The 19649-nt window shown below is 32.5% G+C and overlaps 1 protein-coding gene across 1 annotated transcript; it reads left to right on the top strand.

The window, feature by feature from the left end:
- The first annotated feature begins 9871 nt into the window (after nucleotides 1-9871).
- LOC133874237 (two-component response regulator ARR9) lies at nucleotides 9872-11813 on the top strand. The gene is made up of 5 exons (XM_062312108.1): nucleotides 9872-10351; nucleotides 10479-10582; nucleotides 10695-10772; nucleotides 11147-11217; nucleotides 11338-11813. The coding sequence occupies exons 1-5, from the start codon at nucleotides 10249-10251 to the stop codon at nucleotides 11639-11641; spliced, it is 660 nt and encodes a 219-aa protein (XP_062168092.1). The 5' UTR covers nucleotides 9872-10248; the 3' UTR covers nucleotides 11642-11813.
- The last annotated feature ends 7836 nt before the right edge of the window (nucleotides 11814-19649 follow it).

Genomic DNA, 19649 nt, shown 5'->3' with positions numbered 1-19649 from the left:
CATTAATGGACTTCAGAGCAAAGAGGAAAAATTATAGGTGTAGGGTGAAGAAGGTTCTTCATATACAAGCCGGTGCTACATGCGAGTCAATTATACAAGCGAAGCCAAACATCGAGATTTTCGATGCTGAAGACATAGAGACAAGCATCGACACATGGTTGACGTCGGAAGATGAGGTAATTATATCAACAAATGTCACTAACTATTAATATCGTATGTTTTTAAACTTTCAACAATGCATGATATCGTATTTGTTTATAGCAAAAATTGTGTAGGCAAGGGCTTAAAAGAATAGACAATGCCAAACAAGCAACAAGATCATTCACGCATTTGGCTCGAAGAGCTACGCCAGAGTTACGAAAAAGCTGGTATGCTGCTTTCATTCTCAAGAATATATATTTATTCAGTTTTTAACATCTATAACTAACTTTGGTTAATTTATATTGTTTGTTTTTGTATGAGATATTGAAGCGGACACCACCCACCTGTGTTGAAGTTTTTGTGGCAACCCACACAAGAAAGGATGAGATGACTAGCACTAAACAGGCCTCAGAGACAATTGTATGTACTTAATTTAGTGATTTAGCTTGTGTATTGTTGAATTTACCATATATATATATATATATATATATATATATATATATATATATATATATATATATATATATATATATATAAGGACAAGCTTAAGGAGCTGATGGCCAAGAACACTGCAAGAAACAACCCGGTATCTCCACAGGGCTCAATACTATGGGCCAAAGATGATGCACTTGCAAGGGCAATTGGTAGACCGGAATACTCAGGCCGTGTTCGTGGAATGGAGCTTGGGCCACTACCGGTTACATCCACTTCTCACTCATCTACATCAGCATCACACTTGTCCCAAGACTCTGCATTAGATACTTGAATGAATTTAATGATGGCACAATGGGAGGAAGAGAGGAGAATTATGAATGATTGGATGGCAGCACAAGATCAGGTGATAGCGGATTTGAAGAAGATTATTGAGAGTCTTGCCTCCAATGCAGCAACGGGCAATACATCGGCTGCACAAGACACTGAGTCACCTAGTGTCATGAGGGCAAGATCTTCAGCAGCCAGTCAACCAGGTTAGCTTCCAACATGATTAACTAATACAAAGTGTGCTTTTTTTTTTTTTTCATTATACAGTTGAAAATGTTACGTGTTTCGTTAATAGTTTTCCATATATATATAGTTGCGTAACACATTTCGTCCAAATCACTAATGTAGGTGTCGCGCCCTTGTCCCAGTACCATGATCCGCATGAGTGGTTGTCGTGACATACGGTATTAGTATTCTTTTGAATGTAGGTGAAATATCGAAGTTTGTAAACTATGTAAACATTGTTTATATGGTTTTTTTTGTTGGACTTGATTGGTTTGTGATTGTAGGTAACGTATATATTATGTTTGGAATTACTTTGAATGTTTTGCAGTTTGTATTATATATGTTTGGGGTTGAGTGACATTATGTTGATATATCGTTTTATTTGTTATTGTTTGGTTTTTATGGCTCGGTGTGTACATCAAGCCATAGTGATCGTTTGAGTGTATGGAGTTCGGATTATGAGTGTATGAATATGTAAACAATATTCTTGTTATATCAGGTATTACCTAAAAAAAAAAAAATTAATGAAATTATTATTATTATTATTTTTTATTTGGAGTCGTTTTAGGTCTAAAACGGCTTAACCTTAGAATTAATAGAGTCGTTTTTATGCCCAAAAACGACTCAAAATACTTGGTTTTTTGTAGTGTGAATGCTCTGATGGAGTCTTTTTTATTATCGTTGAACGCGCTTAATGTCTATACCAAAAGGAGTAATGTTACACACACTCTCACATCTCCACACTCTCACATCTCCACACTCTTAGGTGGCTTTTAAAACCATCATTGGATTAAAATCCAATAGAGATCCATATTAAAGCCAATGGTGGTTTTAAAAGCCACCTAATGGTGTTGAGAAATAGGTGTAGAAAAATGAGAGTGTGTAGTATTACTCTATCAAAAGTGGTAGCAAATTTGTTGAGATAGAAGAAGAATAATGTCTATACCAATGACAACACACCAAAAATTCATGTAGCGGTAGATGTGGAACCCCCACCAATAGCTCCTTTGGTGCCTTACGGCTCATTGATTCTTGTCTTGCATCTATTCTGGTACCATGCCAAGCCCATGAAAGAATGGAAGGGTATTATTATCATTTAGAAGAGCTAGTGGCAATTTGGTATTTTAGGTGGTTAAATTCACTATGGTTAAAAAAAAGGATATCATAAATAAATAAATAAATATCCTAAAAAATTCTTAAAATAAGCAATTTTTTCAAAATAGTCATTGTCGTCCAACTATTTGACAGAAACCATTAAATGAACAATTAGATTCATGTTATAACCAATTGTCAATTAAGATGTGGCATAACTAATGACTTATGCCTCTTGTTGGCGTTTTAAAATTATAGTCCAACCCCAAAATTAAAAACAAAAATTAAAATTAACAACTTATATATATATAAAAAAAAAAGTGCGCCCTCATAGCCGCCCCTCAAACAGTTGGATGAAAGGAATTATTTTGAACAAATAGTTTACCTTATAGATTTTCAACATATTTTTGGTGTTCCAAAGATGAGTTTGATACAAATGCAAACCCTAATATCAAATAAGTAATTTTTCCTCTGAATTTTTTTTGCTAATTATTTAATCGGTTTTTGTATAAAATGTTATAGATTGGTTAACTTGTGACTGAGTTCAAAAAGGGAAATAATAATAATAATAATAATAATAATAATAATAATAATAATAAAAAAGTAAACTATTCAAATTGAATGCACAAAAACTAAATTTGAGTTTTTGTTACTTAATTAGTTGCTTTGTAAATCACTTTTACATAATTTTAGAACAAACATGCCTTATCTTTTTTAGAACCAATATATACGTTATTTAGTTAAAAGCCTATTTCTGTTTTTTCTTTTTTCTTTTTTTCATGGCATACAAATAATATTCTCAACTTATGCCCATGAGATTTACTAATAATTCTCAAGGTTTAGGTGATGATAAAATTGGGATGAGACACTTTTTTTTTAAAAAAAAGAAAAAGAAAAAAAAGAAAAGGAGAGTAATAAAAGGACAGGATCCCGAGATTGATTTATTGGTCCATGAGGAGCCAAATGTCCTTGAGACATAAGTAGGCACAAGTGATGATGAAACATGAAAGGGCAACATGCAAAGGTTCCTATTTGGACGACAGACACTGTCACAATCCAGCCCTTGCAGGGTTGTCCACGATGGTGGAACAACTGCCTAGACCTGTCCATCCGTCCATCCATCACGTACATTTTATCTCCCCACACACATTAAATCAAATTGCACCCTGTTTTTGTCTTAATCAACCTTTCATCTATAATTAATTAACAAGTCAAGGAACACCCATTGGTTACAAAAAAACCTTTTTTTATTTTTTTTTATTTTTTATATATATATTTACTCTTTAAGCACATGAAACAATTAGTCCCATCGTTTCTTGGAAGGCAATTGTAAAGAAAGTCAGAAAGAGTAATGCTGACTACTCAATTATTATCTTACTTTCACTTTATTAGACTGATGTTATAGTTTTTGTTAGTCTATTAAGTCAACATTTATTAAAAGATATATATAAAGAAAAAAAAAAAAATTTAAGGATTGATAAGTTGAATAAAGTAAAATAAAAATGAGATGAGAGTTGAGTATTTAAAATTACTGTACAATATAAAAATATAAAGTATGCTTGTTTGGATACTTCTATAAATGCCAATACCTCTTTGATCATTCAAGGGCGCCAAAGATTAAAAAAATAATACAACCCATTTATCTAATGAGTTCCACCAAATAATGGTGAGCAATGAAACCATCAAATGGTGATGGTGGTCAAATTGGGTAGGCAATGTCGAAACCCATGGATTAGAGGTCGAGAATTTGAATTCCACTTCCAATAACTAGGTTCCATTATCCATACACACTAACTTGTTAACCAACATGTTTTTTTGTGGGATTGAAGTCGAATTATGACTTGATCTTACTTGAAGGAGCGTCTGCGAACTCCTACACTCTATTGAATTCGTCTTAGTGCTGCCTATTCTGTGACCTAACCATACTATTACCGTAACGTTGGAGTCATCTTTCAAACTAGGGGTGGTTCAATCCCCCAAACCTCAAAATGTTTTCCAAGTTTTTTAAATACTCCTTTAATTCTTTAGAATCAAATTTTTACCCCCCTTGAATTTTTTTTCTTATTCTTAATTTCGTCCACCATCTAAAATCCTAGTTTTGCCGGCCTACTCCTGCCAAGGCTGCCATATGCTTTTATCCTTTTTCTTAGAAAAAGAAATAGAAAAAAAAAAAAAAAAAAAAAAAAAAAAAAAAAAAGGCTTGAATTATGGTATCTTGCCTTGAAACGCAAGTTTTAGCTAATTCAACCTACCTTAATACAAAACAAAAAAGCCTAGAACCTAATGTTAGAAAAAACATGTTCTATTAGTATTGGGGATTTGATTCATACACAATACTATCACAACAACTACATAACCCCTCACATGAGGGTGGGCCATAGTGTATGGGGTCCACCCTCATGTGAAGGGTTGTTGTATTGGTGTTATAAATTTAACATTTTCTTTAGTGTTGTTAATAGCCTTAAAAATAACAGATAATTTTAGACAACGTTGGGTATATATAATCAGATTATTCAAGCTGTCAATAAACCAAAGCAGTTCTTCATCATTGCGTAATCTTATGAAGATCAACAACATTAGATTCAACCTTACACAACTTTTGACATCTTGGTCAATAAAACTTGTGATTAGTGTAATGAGAAGCAGAATCTCAAAAAACTCTTAAGAATTATAAGATAAAATTGAAGAAAATTCTTTGTAGTGTTTTGTTATTGATAATACTAAGGAAAATTGTTCGGTCAAGCCACTCTTATTATGCTTAAACATGATTAGGGTTTCAACCTCGAAAGCAAAATTTTAAAATAGCTTTTATTTAAAACTTTGATCTCTAGTAATCATGAGAATTGAAATTCTTTCATCAAATATAGAATTCTAGTCCTTTGAATAAGCTTCTAATAACATTACTAAACTTTCCTTCATTTGATATTTGAATTAAAAGATAAGGCCGTTTTACTCTGACCGATCTGGTTAATTTCATGATTATCAATTTATTAGACTACACTAAACCACGTGTAATATTATCAGTTATTTATTTATTTATTTATTTATTATTTTAAGTACATTAAATTATATTCATCCATCATGTTTGGCAATGAAGATGGCCCCTCAAGTATAAGCTTATCTTGCAAGTGTGGATTGTGTGTAACAGGTTGTACAGTGAAATTAAAGTGTGTCGGGGAATCTTTGCCTGGAAATAAAAAACAAAGGTATCAATTTTTAATGTACAATGGTAGACAGTGTGATGATGCACTCCTAGGAACAGAGAGTCCTCTTTCTTTCTTTTTTTTCCTTGTTATTTCTATTGTGTTCATATTTTAATGTTTCATTTGGGTCCCTCCCAATTTCAATTTCCTGTTTATTTAATATTTAAGGTTCGAAATTTGATCAATTTAATCTTTTTTTTACTTAATTTTGTATAAATAATTAAAATAATAATAAGAACCCCATAGTATGACTTGTGCTTAATGTGCGGCCATGTGCCATGTGCTAATCCGGTCACTAAATGTGATGTGGCTTTTAAAATCACCATTAAATTTATGATGATCACTATTAAATTTTGATCAAATAATAATTTTAAAAGCCATTGTACACTATTTTATTCATCTCGTTCTCTAAAGATGTGGGATATGAAAGCAATCTCATGTCATTTCTTTCTCTCTCACTCTCTTTTTTTTTTTTTTTTCTCTCTAATTGATGAAGGGAAATGGGTCGTGTCATTTCTTTCGGAATAAAATAGTTAAATAATTGATATCTCAAACATGTGTTATTTCTATTGTTAATTCATTCATTCATCTCCCTAGTATAGAATCTAAAGGGAGATGAGAAATTGTAGAAACCCAATGGCCAAGAAAATTAAGGTGGATTACCCCAAACAATCACCACCTTTTATCATCTTTTGATGGGGCCATGGCCATCCAATCAAGAAAAAGAAAAAGGAGAAAACATTTGAAGATTTAGTCCATATAGGCCCACAAATATTTGCTTCTTCACTTTATCTTCCCCCCTTGCATGTGCTACAATTTCTTCATTGTTTGTCTACAACTCTATCCTATTATCCATTAGAGGAAAGAACACAAGATATGAGATGATTATGAAGATCGATTTGATGATAAAGATATTTGACATGGGAAAGACATGCCAAATAAAAGTTTGGTAGTATATGCTTCTAGAGGGTCAATATATCTCAGTTTCACACACTGCATTCGGATCGATTCTTTGACCCTTTTGAGTGTTGATCATAGTTGTGAAGAAGAAACTTCACACCACTAATGAATCAATTCAAATTTGAATTTATATATATAGTGAGTCAAATTTAGGGAGATTCCCCCAACTTCATTTATTTTATGCAACTTTCTTTCACAACGTACACTTGGGTGAAAATGAAATAGTAGGAACAGGCTAGGGTCGTGCACTTTTAACCTGAAGGACAAAGTATCAAAAGCTTTTTGCTCAGGAAAAAGGAAAAAAGAAAGATGTCGGAAAACTTTTAGGTACAAGTGAAACAGGAGGCAAATACTTACATAAAAAAATAAAACTAAAAAGAAAAAAGAAAAAGAAACATGGGGACAAATACCATTAGTTGTTGTAATTTCATGGCCTCAAATTTTTTTTTTTTTTTAAGTGATTGGACATGTATTACGGTGAGCGCTTGACTCTTGAAATGAGAATTCTCAATCTTATTAGTATTAGCCGTCTTGATTTATACTGATGGTTTCATGTGGTTGGATGAAACTTGAGTGAGAGCCTGCGGTTCTCACCGTCCAGGCCTTTCTTGTACGGCTTCCAGCAAACAAGTACTGTTATGGTCACGTCTAGTTAGAATAGTTCCAGTTGATTTCCGCTTGTCTTTTTTGAAAAAGAAAATAAAATAAGAGAAACATGGGGCAAATGAAGTTTGACTTTTCTTTTCTTTTTTTGTCGAATATCATATGATACAATATTAAAATAATTCTTGAAATCTAGAAGAAGAGTTTGCTTCAAATCCAAGTTTACCAAAAAAAATATTCGTTTCATCTACAAGACAACCTGGCTATTTTGAGAAGAGTGATTATATGATTCAATCTATTAGAAGGGGAATATATTTAGAGAGAAAAAGGGTTACTCCATTGTAAAGAGTCATTTTATACAAATTCAACAGAATTTTGAAATTAAAAATGCTAATTACGACGCCAATCCTCTCTCTCTAATCTGTATTTTATTGGGCTAATGTGTCATTGTCTATCGATCCTTAAATAACGACTGATCTAAAAACATATTGAATTGCACGTTATTCCAATAAAATGAGAGTACGATGAAAATGTAGTATGCAACATTACTCATTCGAAATATTATATTGTTGTTTGATAAAACAATAAATTTTGAGCTTGATGTAAAACTATGCATTTTTTTTTAGCTTGAAACTGAATTTGTCATCAAATTAAAAACCAAAAAATCACCAAATATGGGGTTAATTAGACAAACCTTCTTAAATTGTGTTTTTTACTTTTTTTTGTCGTGATGTGATATAAATGTGAAAATAATTGTTAGTATTTTGTGAATATTTTGTTTTTTTTTTTTTTTTTTTAAGATTGTTTATTAATATTTTTGTATTTTTACCTTTAAAAAAAAAACCCCCAAAAAAAAATCCTAAAAAACGTTGTCAAAGGAGTGTTTCTAATATAAAAAAGATTGTAATGCCCAACAGGGATAAAGGACAATATCCACTCACAGAAAATGGGTTTGAGAGCAATATTATATTGCATTATTAAAATTCGTGATTCTCTAAAAATAAAATAAATATGTAAGAGTGGAAACAAATAGATTCTTTCTTTAGAGTCGTTGGCTCAATTGTAATCAGGACAAAGACTAATCATATCTTCATCAGAATTTTTTTTTTTTCAATAAAATTAATTAATTTTCAGCAATATAATATTTTGGAAACACATATCATGTTAACTAAATTTTGACATTTGAGCAATAAATTGAAATTATATGCATTGCATCATAAATCTTATTTCATTTTTAGCCATCTTTAAATGTTTTAACATTTAGTATTTTGAAGTCCTTCGTCTACTCTGATCAAAGAGTTGTTTTATTTGATTTTCATTCTTGGAAATGTGTCTTTAACGAAGATAGATGTTATAGTCTAATCTTGGGAGGTTGCGTTTCAAGAGATCCCATCACACCGAGTTATATACTCTGGAATGCACGAATCAACCTTTAAAGACAATGCTCTTGTGTGATTTTATAGCATTGTGAGATCTTTTTTTACTTTAATTTTAATATCTTATATTCTATTTATTTTATTGATAATTTTTAGATTGATATTATTATACTTCAACAAGAATTTTGTGCACCATTTAAAATTATTTCTTTTTATATGAGTGCTTTCCATAGTTTTTTTTTTTTTTTTGGGAATACCATAATTATTCTGTTCTAAATTCTAACTACCACTCTATTTGCAATGTTCTCTAATATCTCAATTTTCACAACGTTCTTCCAACCTACCATTCGGGTTGGAATGTCCTCCTTTCATGCCCAAAATGACAAAAAATAACACTTTTAACCTTTTTTTTTTTTTTTCAGTAATTTTCGCTTTTTTCATTTTTCTTCTTCTAAACTTTTTCCTAATATTTTTCTTTTTCTTATTTTGGAATTTTTTTTTTTTTTTTATCTTATGCAGGGTAAGGTAGGGTAGTTTCATTATTTTGGGTCGCAAAAGGACATTGACGTCTAATGATAGATTGGGAGGGACATTGCAAAAATTACAATATTGAGAGAACGAGTGATGCTAAAAACTACATTTTCATTTCACAACTATCTTACAATGCTGATGTGACAGTTCCAACCAACCATTGAATAAACCATTTTTTTTAAAAAAAAAAAAAGAAAAGAAAAAGAAGAAGAATAAATCAAAAGGTTGGTTGAGACTATTAAATCAGCATTCTAGCATAGTTGTAAAATAAAAATGTGACTTATAATATTACTCTTGAGAGGATATTGCAAATTAAATGTTAGTTAGATTCGGTAAAACCTAGTTTTTTCCTGATTCTTTCCAACCATCCTAGATATGATGACACATTGATCCATGCACACACCAAATGAACCCATTTACTAAGCTTGATAAATTGTGTAGTAAACAATTGCAGCACCAACCAAGATACAAACTAGACTACAATATCATATTGATTATTGGAATAGAAGAAAAAAAAAAAAAAAAAAGGATCCGGGTTGGGCATTGAATGATGGTTAATGGGTCGGGTTAGATGATGGCATGGCAGGTGAGTGAGGTGTGCATAAAATTTGGTTGAGATGCATGAATGATGAATGTATGGTATGAAATGAATGATATATTATTATTAAAAGGGGGGGAGAAGATGGATGGGCATGGGAAGCAAATCTTAAAAGGGAATCAAAAGAAATTGCCCTCTCTTTGCCAAATTGCCACCACTCTCCCCCACCTGCTCAAGATATGGTAAGCGCCACATGATTTCACACCAAGGGAAAAAGGCACCTCTGCTGACCTCACCTGTATCTCTGGGGGGATTTTCCTGGGCCCCACCCCCCTTGCCCTTACCCACCTCCCCCACATCCCCTCTCATTTCAACTTGCCCTTTTGTATTTCTCATTATTTTTTTCTTTTCATTTCTTACTATAAATGAACCTCACCCTTCCATCAACTTAAAAAATATTCACAAAGGATTTTTATTTTTTTTTATTCTTTTATTATTTGTTTTTTCAGTTGCTTATTTTGCCTTGCTTTCCTTTGCTTTGCCTTGCCCTGGAATTCTAAATTAAAACTTGTAAACAAATTTATTCAAGATTTGGGATGAAATCCGGTCGGATCTTGCTTTGTGGGATGTGGATTTTGGTGGGTCTTATTTCAATACAAAGCTCTTCTTTTCGGTTTCTCCTCCTCCCATAGTTTTCACAAATCAGACTACAGAGAGAAAAGCAGAGTTCCTCTGGATATATCCCCTGTTTCTTAATATTATTCTTCTCTATTCGATCTCTGGCTTTGGCTTTGATCTTGGAACTGTAATTGGAGCAATGGGCATGGCTACCGAGTCGCAGTTTCATGTTTTGGCTGTTGATGACAGCCTCATAGATAGAAAGCTGATTGAGAAGCTCCTCAAGACCTCATCGTATCAAGGTTGGCCAAACACAATATGAAACAGTTTCACAAGAATCTCTCTGTATTCATGGGTCATTGTTTTGTTTCTTGGTTATTGACCTTCCCCTTTTTTTTTTTGTTTTTTTTTCTTCCTTTTTCATGGCAGTTACTACAGTTGATTCTGGTACAAAGGCTCTAGAGTTTCTGGGTTTGCATGAAGATGACCAAAGCAACCCAAATACAGCCCCTGTTTTCCCAAACAATCATCAGGTAAGATTCATTTTAGCCCTCTCTGTTTCTCTGTGCGTCTGAGATTCCCTACCATTTCCTGTTATTTTTTTCCTGGATATCTGAATTTCCTTGTTTTTTTGTGCTTTTCCAGGAAGTGGAAGTGAATCTTATTATTACAGATTACTGTATGCCTGGCATGACAGGCTATGATTTGCTCAGGAAAATCAAGGTATGCTTTGTCCTCTTTCTCTTCCGCCATGATATTCCCACCCTTTTTCTCTCAACCTTTTTCCATTGATATCATTCTCTCTTTCACGAAACATTAGTGCGTGTCAAAACTTTCCAAAAACTAAAGTAATCTGCATTCCAAATTAATATGCTTTTCTAAGTTTCCCATCTGGGTCCTCGTGTCACCACAAGTTCAAAGAAAATCTCTTGGAATATATTTTCCCAACTACCTTTGATCCAAACAAATCAGGGTCCAAGATGTTCTTTGACTTCACTCACATCCATCACATGGGCCTTCCTCATGTCATCCATGACAATGTCTTGTTGTGGTCTGCATACTTCTCCATATTTACAGGATTCTCTCTGATTTTGCAGGAGTCTTCTTCCCTGAGAAACATACCAGTGGTGATTATGTCATCTGAGAATGTGCCTTCAAGAATCAACAGGTAATAGAGAAAAAAAAAGTAACAGAATTTTCTTTTCTTTTCTTTTCTTGGGAAGTTGTGGGTGTCTGAGAAAAATTGATTTATGAGGTAAATGTGATTAATGGGTATGATTGGCAACAGATGCTTGGAAGAAGGAGCAGAAGAGTTTTTCTTGAAGCCAGTAAGACTATCAGATGTGAATAGGCTTAAGCCACATATAATGAAAACAAAATTGAAGGATCAAAAACAAGAAAACACAGATGATGATGATGATGAATCAGGAAACCCAGTTCTTCAATCACAAGAAGAACACCCGCAGCGGCAACAGCAACAGCAACAACACCACCACCAACATAGCAATAGTAACAAGAGGAAGGCCTTGGAAGAAGGGCTTTCACCTGAAAGAACAAGACCCAGATACAATGGCGTCACCACAGTGGTCTGATGATTAATCATGAAAATAATTTTCCCCTTTGATCTGAACAATGTAATTTTTATAATTTTTTTTTTTTTTTTTTTTTTTAATCTTAAACTGTGCGCTGGTTAATACAGGGTCAATAGGAGTGTAGAGAGAGCTGTTTCATGTATACATTTTACATGAAAATATTTCAATCCAATTTTGTTCCACTAATTATAACCAAAAAAGAAATAGAAAACGATTAAAATGAACTTCGTATCTCAAAAATGTGAGATCATTGGAGATTGTACAGCAATAATAGATTTTTTATTTTTTATTTTTTATTTTTTTTAGGTACAACACAAATAAAGGCATTTCGATTTGAATCCAATCTAGCCCTCCAATTGATAGGGAAATGGGTGTCGTATTTTGCTCCTTGAAGCTGTCTTGTGAGATTAAAAGATTGAGTAATGCTATAAACCGAAGAAATATCTCATAAATATCTTATAAAACAGACGTGGCAAGGTTTAATAACCGAGAAATGCCACGCGTGCTCTCATTTTTACTCATTTTAACACTCTTTAACGTGGTACTAAAAATCACTATTAGATTTTACTGAATCACTATAGAATTTGGGATTCAATAATAATTTTTCATGTCATGTTAGAGAGTAAGAATGTATGTAACATTTCTCTTAATGAACATCTTGTTATAAAAGAATGGAAATTAAATCTTGCCACATGAGTTTTTTGGGATTCTTGCGAGATACTTGTATAGTATGTAACACTGCTCTTAAAAGACATGCTTAAAAGTGATATGAAGTTGGAAGGCACATTTTGCTCCACAAAGTTCTCTAAGCTTCTCAATTAATTGGGAGATGGAAGACTCATTGCAAAAAGGGTAAATTTTTCTTTTGAGAAATGTTAAAAACCACATTCCTATCTCACTAAGCTAATGTGGTAGTGTCCATAACTCCTTGTTATAAATAAATAAATAAATAATCCAGGGGTTGATGACACTACTATGTCAGCCCGATGTGATGAGGTTGTGGTTTTCAGCATTACTCTTTGGTGCTCTCTGTGTCACTCATTCACCATGTGAATTCTATACACATTGAATGAACGAGTAATACTACGTACTAAACTCTCATCACATTGAACTAATGTGAGTGTCCATCAATTATTGGATAAGTCATTGTTAATATATATATTTAAAGGTATTTTGTCACCAGGCTGATGTGGCAGTATTCATCAGTTCTTATATCAATCATTATCTAGAAAAATAGGAGTGCGATTAAAGTATAGTACGTATCATTACTTTTAAAATGGACAAGATGATAGGTAAGAATAACGAAGATTAAAAAGAATTTAAGAAAGAAACAGAGTCCTCTTTTATATTTCTTTTTTAGGTAAAGGAAAAGAAATTAAGGTAAGAAAACAGAATTTTTATTTTAAAAAATAAAAAATAAAAAATTGAAGATTAGAAATTCAAAATAGAAGAAAAGAGATTGAGATAGCAAAAGTGGAAATTGAACTTGGGCTGTAGGCATTCATTCTAGCATTTCTTTTGGACTTTTCTCTGATGGGTTGGGCTTCTCAGTGCATTACTTGGTTTGGTTGATGCTTGTGAAGGGGGGAAGTGAGATTTGAGGGCATATGATTGGGTTGGAATGAAAGTATTGCTAATGAGATTATAGTTTGAACTTTGAAGTGATAGAATTTAGTTTTTCCTTTAAAAAAAGCTAAAAACCTTTTATTTTGCTCTCCTAATAATTGAAATATCATTTATTGATGTTTTTGATCTTCAGACATATCAAAAAAGTGGTAAAATTTTAATTTTAATTTTATTTTTTTTAAAAAAAAAAAAAAAAAACCTTGGGCTTGGAGGGCCCAAGCCCAACAAGCCCATGGCTGGCTCCGCCCCTATATATATATATATATATATTTATTGAAGGTCACTGGTTGTTTGGGTGTTAACATGCTGACCTCTTTGCAAGTGAAAGTCTTAAGTCCCATTAAGTGAATAACAAACTTTGAAGGTTTGAAGGAGCATTTCACAAAGCATGGTAAGAATATGAGTAGAACCAGGTTTTTTTGTTTGAGGGGACAACCTAAACTAAGCTTTTCTTTGTAACGAATGGTAACACACAAATCAAATGAATGCGCCACAGTAAATACAAGGAAAAATTAAATAATTTCGTCCCTAAGTTTTTATTTGATTTAGATTTTTAATTTCAAAAATAGGGTTCTTAAGTTTTATCCAAATTTTAAACATGTCACTCTATCACTTTACGGTCAAAAATAACGATTTGCCATTTGACATGTATGTCTCATTTGACACGTCAACACGTCTGTGTCATCACCTAATGCCAATGCTACAATAACAACTTTCAAATCATCCATTGGAAAAAAAAAAAAAAAAAAAATCCAATTGGGTTGGGCCCAACCTAAGTGGACTTACTTTTCACTGATTTTAAAGTTATTGGGCCAGTTTACAAATCAGCGTACCCATGCTTCCTTTAACAGGCTAGTTGGGCTTTTTTCATCCTAAATTAGATCCAAAAGCATTACAATTTATATCAATTAAAAAACGTTAATAACACACTAAAACATTAAAAGATACTAACTAATTCTTACGGGAAGCTGCTTATTTATCAGCTTAAAAGATACTAAAAAAATTACTCATAAAATTTAAAAGATACATCAACTTAAAACCCAAGCACAAGTACACAACAAAACCTTCAATTAATTACCGTCAAGCAAAATATTGATGTTATTCAAAGATATTTCTTAAAAAAAAAAAAACCAAAAACCAAAAATGAATTAGAATTAAAATTAATGGCTGCCCCATTTTCATTTTTTATTTTTAAATTATTTTTTTCTTGATTTTTAAATTAAAGTATTTAAATTTTTTTTTTTTTAATAAGGTATATGACATGTGGCAAGTTTTGATTGGTTTGATGTGAAACTCCATTAGGGTTCTTGACGGTAGATGGACGAATGTACTATTTCTTTATATGCCCATAAACGAGGTACTATCTATGATTGAAAATGAAATCGATGTGGAAAAAAAATAAAGTTATCAAAATTCATGGGGCAACAATGTATTTAACCTTATTATTGGTCATATATATGTAAGTCCATAAGTTATATTGAATATGATTCAATGTGTGTTAATAAAATTATCACACAGAATATCTTAAACCATAAACCTTGTAACTTATAAACTTATAGTTTATACTAAGTAATGGAATTGGACATTCTATTTAATAAGACTATATCATATCAATTATAATGATCTATGTTGATAATGTAAAGTGAAGACTCGTAATTAATATGTTGGTGTGGATACAATACACTAAACGAACCACGTGAGTTGTTATTCTTTTATAACTGTTTTCAAAATAATAACTTTAACTCACAACTACTTATAGTATTGACTCTCAATTGTAAGACAAATATGAATTCAAAATGAAGTGATGGTCACTTTGATACATTTAGGAGTGAGATCTTTCATAGTCAAAATTTATGTGTTAAGTGATTACATGTAGCATTGTCAAAACACCATTCCTCAAAATAGACTTCACAATCCTTTGATTTAATCAAAGCGATATGAACTATCAATTTGAGATAGATTTAATGGAACGGGTACTCTTAATTTCAGGCTTAAGTGTTCTAGTAAGAGTTACTAAAACTATATGCACAAAGTGAAATGAGATCTCACAAGTACGAGAATAACCAAATGATTAAATTGGGTACTCAATTATCAAGAGGCAGTAATTTAAAGTGACATTTATTTTATGACTTTAATTCGACTACGAATTATTTCATAAAGGGGTCAAATGCAAAATATAAGAAGTCATTGATAGTATTTGAATAATAAACTAGAGTACAATTATAATTATTTAGTGGAATTAATTATAATTAATAATAACCTAAGACATGTTATGAGATCACAAATATCTTAAGCCTATTGAAGCTAGTTTTATTTTTTCATATAGGTAATCCAAGCTGATTATTACCCATATTGGGTTTGACCTAATGACTCAAGCACACTAACCTAGTAGTCGCGTATATCGAGTAGGTGCTAGGGTTTTTCCTAATCCAACTTCAATTACGTTACATGTGCCTATAAATAGAGAACTTAGATAGGCTAATGATGCACAATTTTGAGAACCCACACTCTTCGCCTTTGAATCAAATATTGGGGAGAAAGTTTAGAGGTCTCAAAATGTAAACTCTAGCCATGTTTGGTGAGAAGGAGAAAAGAAATCAAATCAATCTCCATCTTCCTTGTGTTAGCAAACTTGCATTGTGAGTATGCTTTTCTTGCATTTTTTTTTTTTGTTATTATACATGATTCTTAGTCGTGTTCTCTTGATTTTTTTTCCTGTAATTTTTTCGCTATGTTTTATACATATAATCCCAATAGTAACCACGATTTCTACCATTTCATGCTCATATCTGTTGACTTTCATCATTTGTTCTCCATATCTGATAATCTCTTCCTTATGTGCACCAACGTTCATTATAGCTCAGCCCTTTGAGTCTGAGAGACTGTCGTCCCTTAGTGAATGAGTGAGGGTGGGAAACCAATGAAGTTATAAAAATTCTAGTTGGGCTAAAGGAATTTTGGGTGGGATAGGGGGGCTTTTGCCCCCTCTCGCACCTTGCTAACTCTGCTCCTATGGCTACCATGACTAGGATATTCATTAGGGAGAATTATGTGGTGGTATCTTTCTAAGCTTCAGTGGTAACAAACAGTGTTGTAATTCATACTTTGAGTTAAATAAACAACTCACAGCTTAAGATGTTCAAAACAGAGAGAGAGAGAGAGAGCTCACAGTTTAAATTCATATATATGAAATAGTTAGAAAGTAACAAAGAGTGAGAGAGAGAGAACTCATAGTGGCCAGTGTGTGAGTGGTTTGGTCATTCGGGATGTTTGAATGTGGGCTTCTGAAACGTGTTGGTCTACTTTTTTTCTTTTCTTTTCTTTTTCTAGCTAGGGTAATAGCTAAATAAATAAAGAACAATGAATTAAGATGAAAATATAATGTAATTGATCGAGAATGTTGATTGCAAGAATTGATTAAGTGAAATGTTTATGGCTGATTGGAGGAAGCCAAGGCCTCTGAGAATTCAATAGAAAAATGATCAAACTTTTTTTTTTCCCCAAATCCGTTCCCTTTTTTAAACAATATAATTCAAACTTTTATAAAATCAAACCCAAACAGAATTTTCCAAACTTTGTGTGACCCACACAGTTTGACCCTATTGAATTTAACTTCAAACTCTCCTCATCCCAATTAATTCAACCCGCTTTGGCCAACCCCACACGTATTGTCATTCTCATGTCAATTTCTAACTCATTTAGGTCACATTTTTCACACATATTCTCTATTCTTCCAACGCCTATTTGTTAGTCGCACGATCAGGATCATTTAATATGAATCGTTCTTTCTGTATCCCTAGTATCTAATTTGCCCAACCACTTTGATGCTACGCATTTAGCATTTTTTACATTTCCCATATCTTTCCCACTTTCCTATTTTTTTTGCTTTATCTCCCAACTATTAGATTCTCCCACTTAATCTCAATCATTGCTCCTAACACATGAAATCAAGATAAGAGCATCTTTTGGACTATATATAAAACTAACAAAAAAATTGCTACACAACTAGTTGGTTGAACAACCATTCATTAAAAGATTGAGAAAATTATGAAAATCAATCCTTAGTGACATTGCAACATGTAGTAAATATAAGGCCCCCACCGTTGGCAGCCCAAAGGGTAATGCACAACACATTAAATGAGAGAATAGTGCATGTAACGTTTGAACGTTACATGCTGAATAGTGTGTTAAATATAGTTGATTACAACATTTTGGGGTAATTATATTTTTCCCCCATGAACTACCGGCCTATGTCATTTTGCCCTCACGAACTACCACTTCGATCAAAAAAGAGCATCAAACTACCATCTTTACATGCTTTGGCCCCTTCTGTCAGTCTAATTCATGCAAAGACTAAAATGCCCCAACTCAATTTCAAAAATGACCTAAATACCCTCATCTTAAACAAAAAAACTAAAGGAAAAGCGGAGCCACCTCTGGGGGTGGCTCGTAGGCCACCTCAGGAATGCCTGCCGCCACCCCTTTTCCTTCAGTTTTTTTTTTTTTTTTTTTTTTTTTTTTTTTTTTTTTAAATATATTAATTTTAATATTTTTTATTAATTACTATAGAGGGCATTTTGGTCTTTAAATCAAAATTAACGGTAAAAAATGGCATATTTCATCCAAGTTAACGGGATTCCCTGACGGAATGGCCAAAGTATGTAAAGATGGTAGTTTGATGCTCTTTTTTGGTCGAAGTGGTAGTTCATGGGGGCAAAATGATACAGACCGGTAGTTCATGGGGGGAAAAGGTAATGACCCCCAACATTTTTGTGGAAGCATGAAAGATTGTGAAAAAACTTTCAGCTTTGTGCAACCAAGAATGAGACCAAAGAAATCTCTTTCTCTATCCTATTTTCTTAGTGTGAAGCATTTAGATTGTGGAAAGTATGTGATTTGCTCTAGTAGCAAACACCGCCCCGAGTTGATAAGAGATTGAAAGTGGAGGCATTATCCCAATGTGAAATAACAGGTCAAAAATCCTGGAAGTATGTTTCTATGTTTTCTAACATTGGTATCTTAACTATTATAATTGTTTTCGTTGGTTGTACACGCCTATTTGATGAATTTTTTATTTTATTTTATTTTTATTTTTATATTTTGCATTTTTGGGTCTCACATGGCACACATATCAAACGGTTGATTGGGGCCACAATACTTGAGCATGTTATATATTATGAAACCATAAACATGTTCCCAACATTTCGTGATCGTTGGATGAGTAAAGTAGGAGAAAGTTAAAATCAAAGTTTCAGAGGCCGAAAGTGTGGGCAATTGTTTTACTGCCTTATGTTTTTTCATCAAACATTTTTAAATAGATAAAAATATACTACTCATAAGGATTCAAATTGTATATTATTTGTACAATTTGGACAAAACATGAGACTTACGAAAAAAATGAAATTTGAGTCTAAACTAGGTTTACTGTGTGAAGGTCGAGCCCTGTGCATGCACCATTGTGGTGCACTGCACCTCAAGGTGTCGCACAACCCATCCCCAAAAATCTTTATACTGCTACAACTTGATCTCAGCATTCCATCATAAAAAAAAAAGCAAACACACTACATGACCTTCCCAAAATCCATTGAGTTCTAGTAAGTGTTGGAACTGGTGTCCAAAACTCCAATTGCATTTATTTATTTATTTATTTTTTTTCTAAATTGTATAATATTGAACATTTGACATATATATATTATTGCTTTGAGATTGAGCGAATCCCAAAATTGAGCGAATCCCAAATTGCTCCAAGCCTCTCTCAACTTCCATTGTTCTAATTTTAATTTTTCTAAACTTACTTGAATATTTGAGCAACATTTTACTTTACACCAATATTTTAACTAAAATAATTATATAACTAAAAAACAATCATAATAATGGTTACTAAAGCAGGTAGAGGTTGACTTTAGGAGTGTACATGTGAATGCAGTTATCTACAATATCCGCAACTAACCGCATCAGCAAAATGCAGATATCACTTTTAGATATTCGCATCTGCATCATGTTTTTACTAACTGCATCTGCGCAAATATTGCGGTTATTATTTGCTATCTACATATTATTTAATAGGTCTTTTGGGTCTTCTTTGGGTTTCTATTAGGGCTTATTTTGAATGATTTTGAAAAATAATCTAGGCCGAGTTTTAGTGTTTTTGGCCTTTTTTTAAGCTCTAACAATTTGAAAATATATTGATTTCACATTACTTTTGCATTTTTGCTCAAGTATCATATGAGAAAATAATACAGCCAACAAAACCATAAACATAACCTATACCTTATCCAAAACCAAAACGGTGTCATTTTAGTAAATTTATTAAATATAATATATATAAGAAATATATATTTATATAAAGGGTATGTGTATGCAGTACATAACCGCATCTGCA

Source organism: Alnus glutinosa, chromosome 7 (genome assembly GCF_958979055.1).
Source record: "Alnus glutinosa chromosome 7, dhAlnGlut1.1, whole genome shotgun sequence".
NCBI lineage: Eukaryota > Viridiplantae > Streptophyta > Magnoliopsida > Fagales > Betulaceae > Alnus > Alnus glutinosa.
This window is presented reverse-complemented; position numbering and strand designations above follow the sequence as displayed.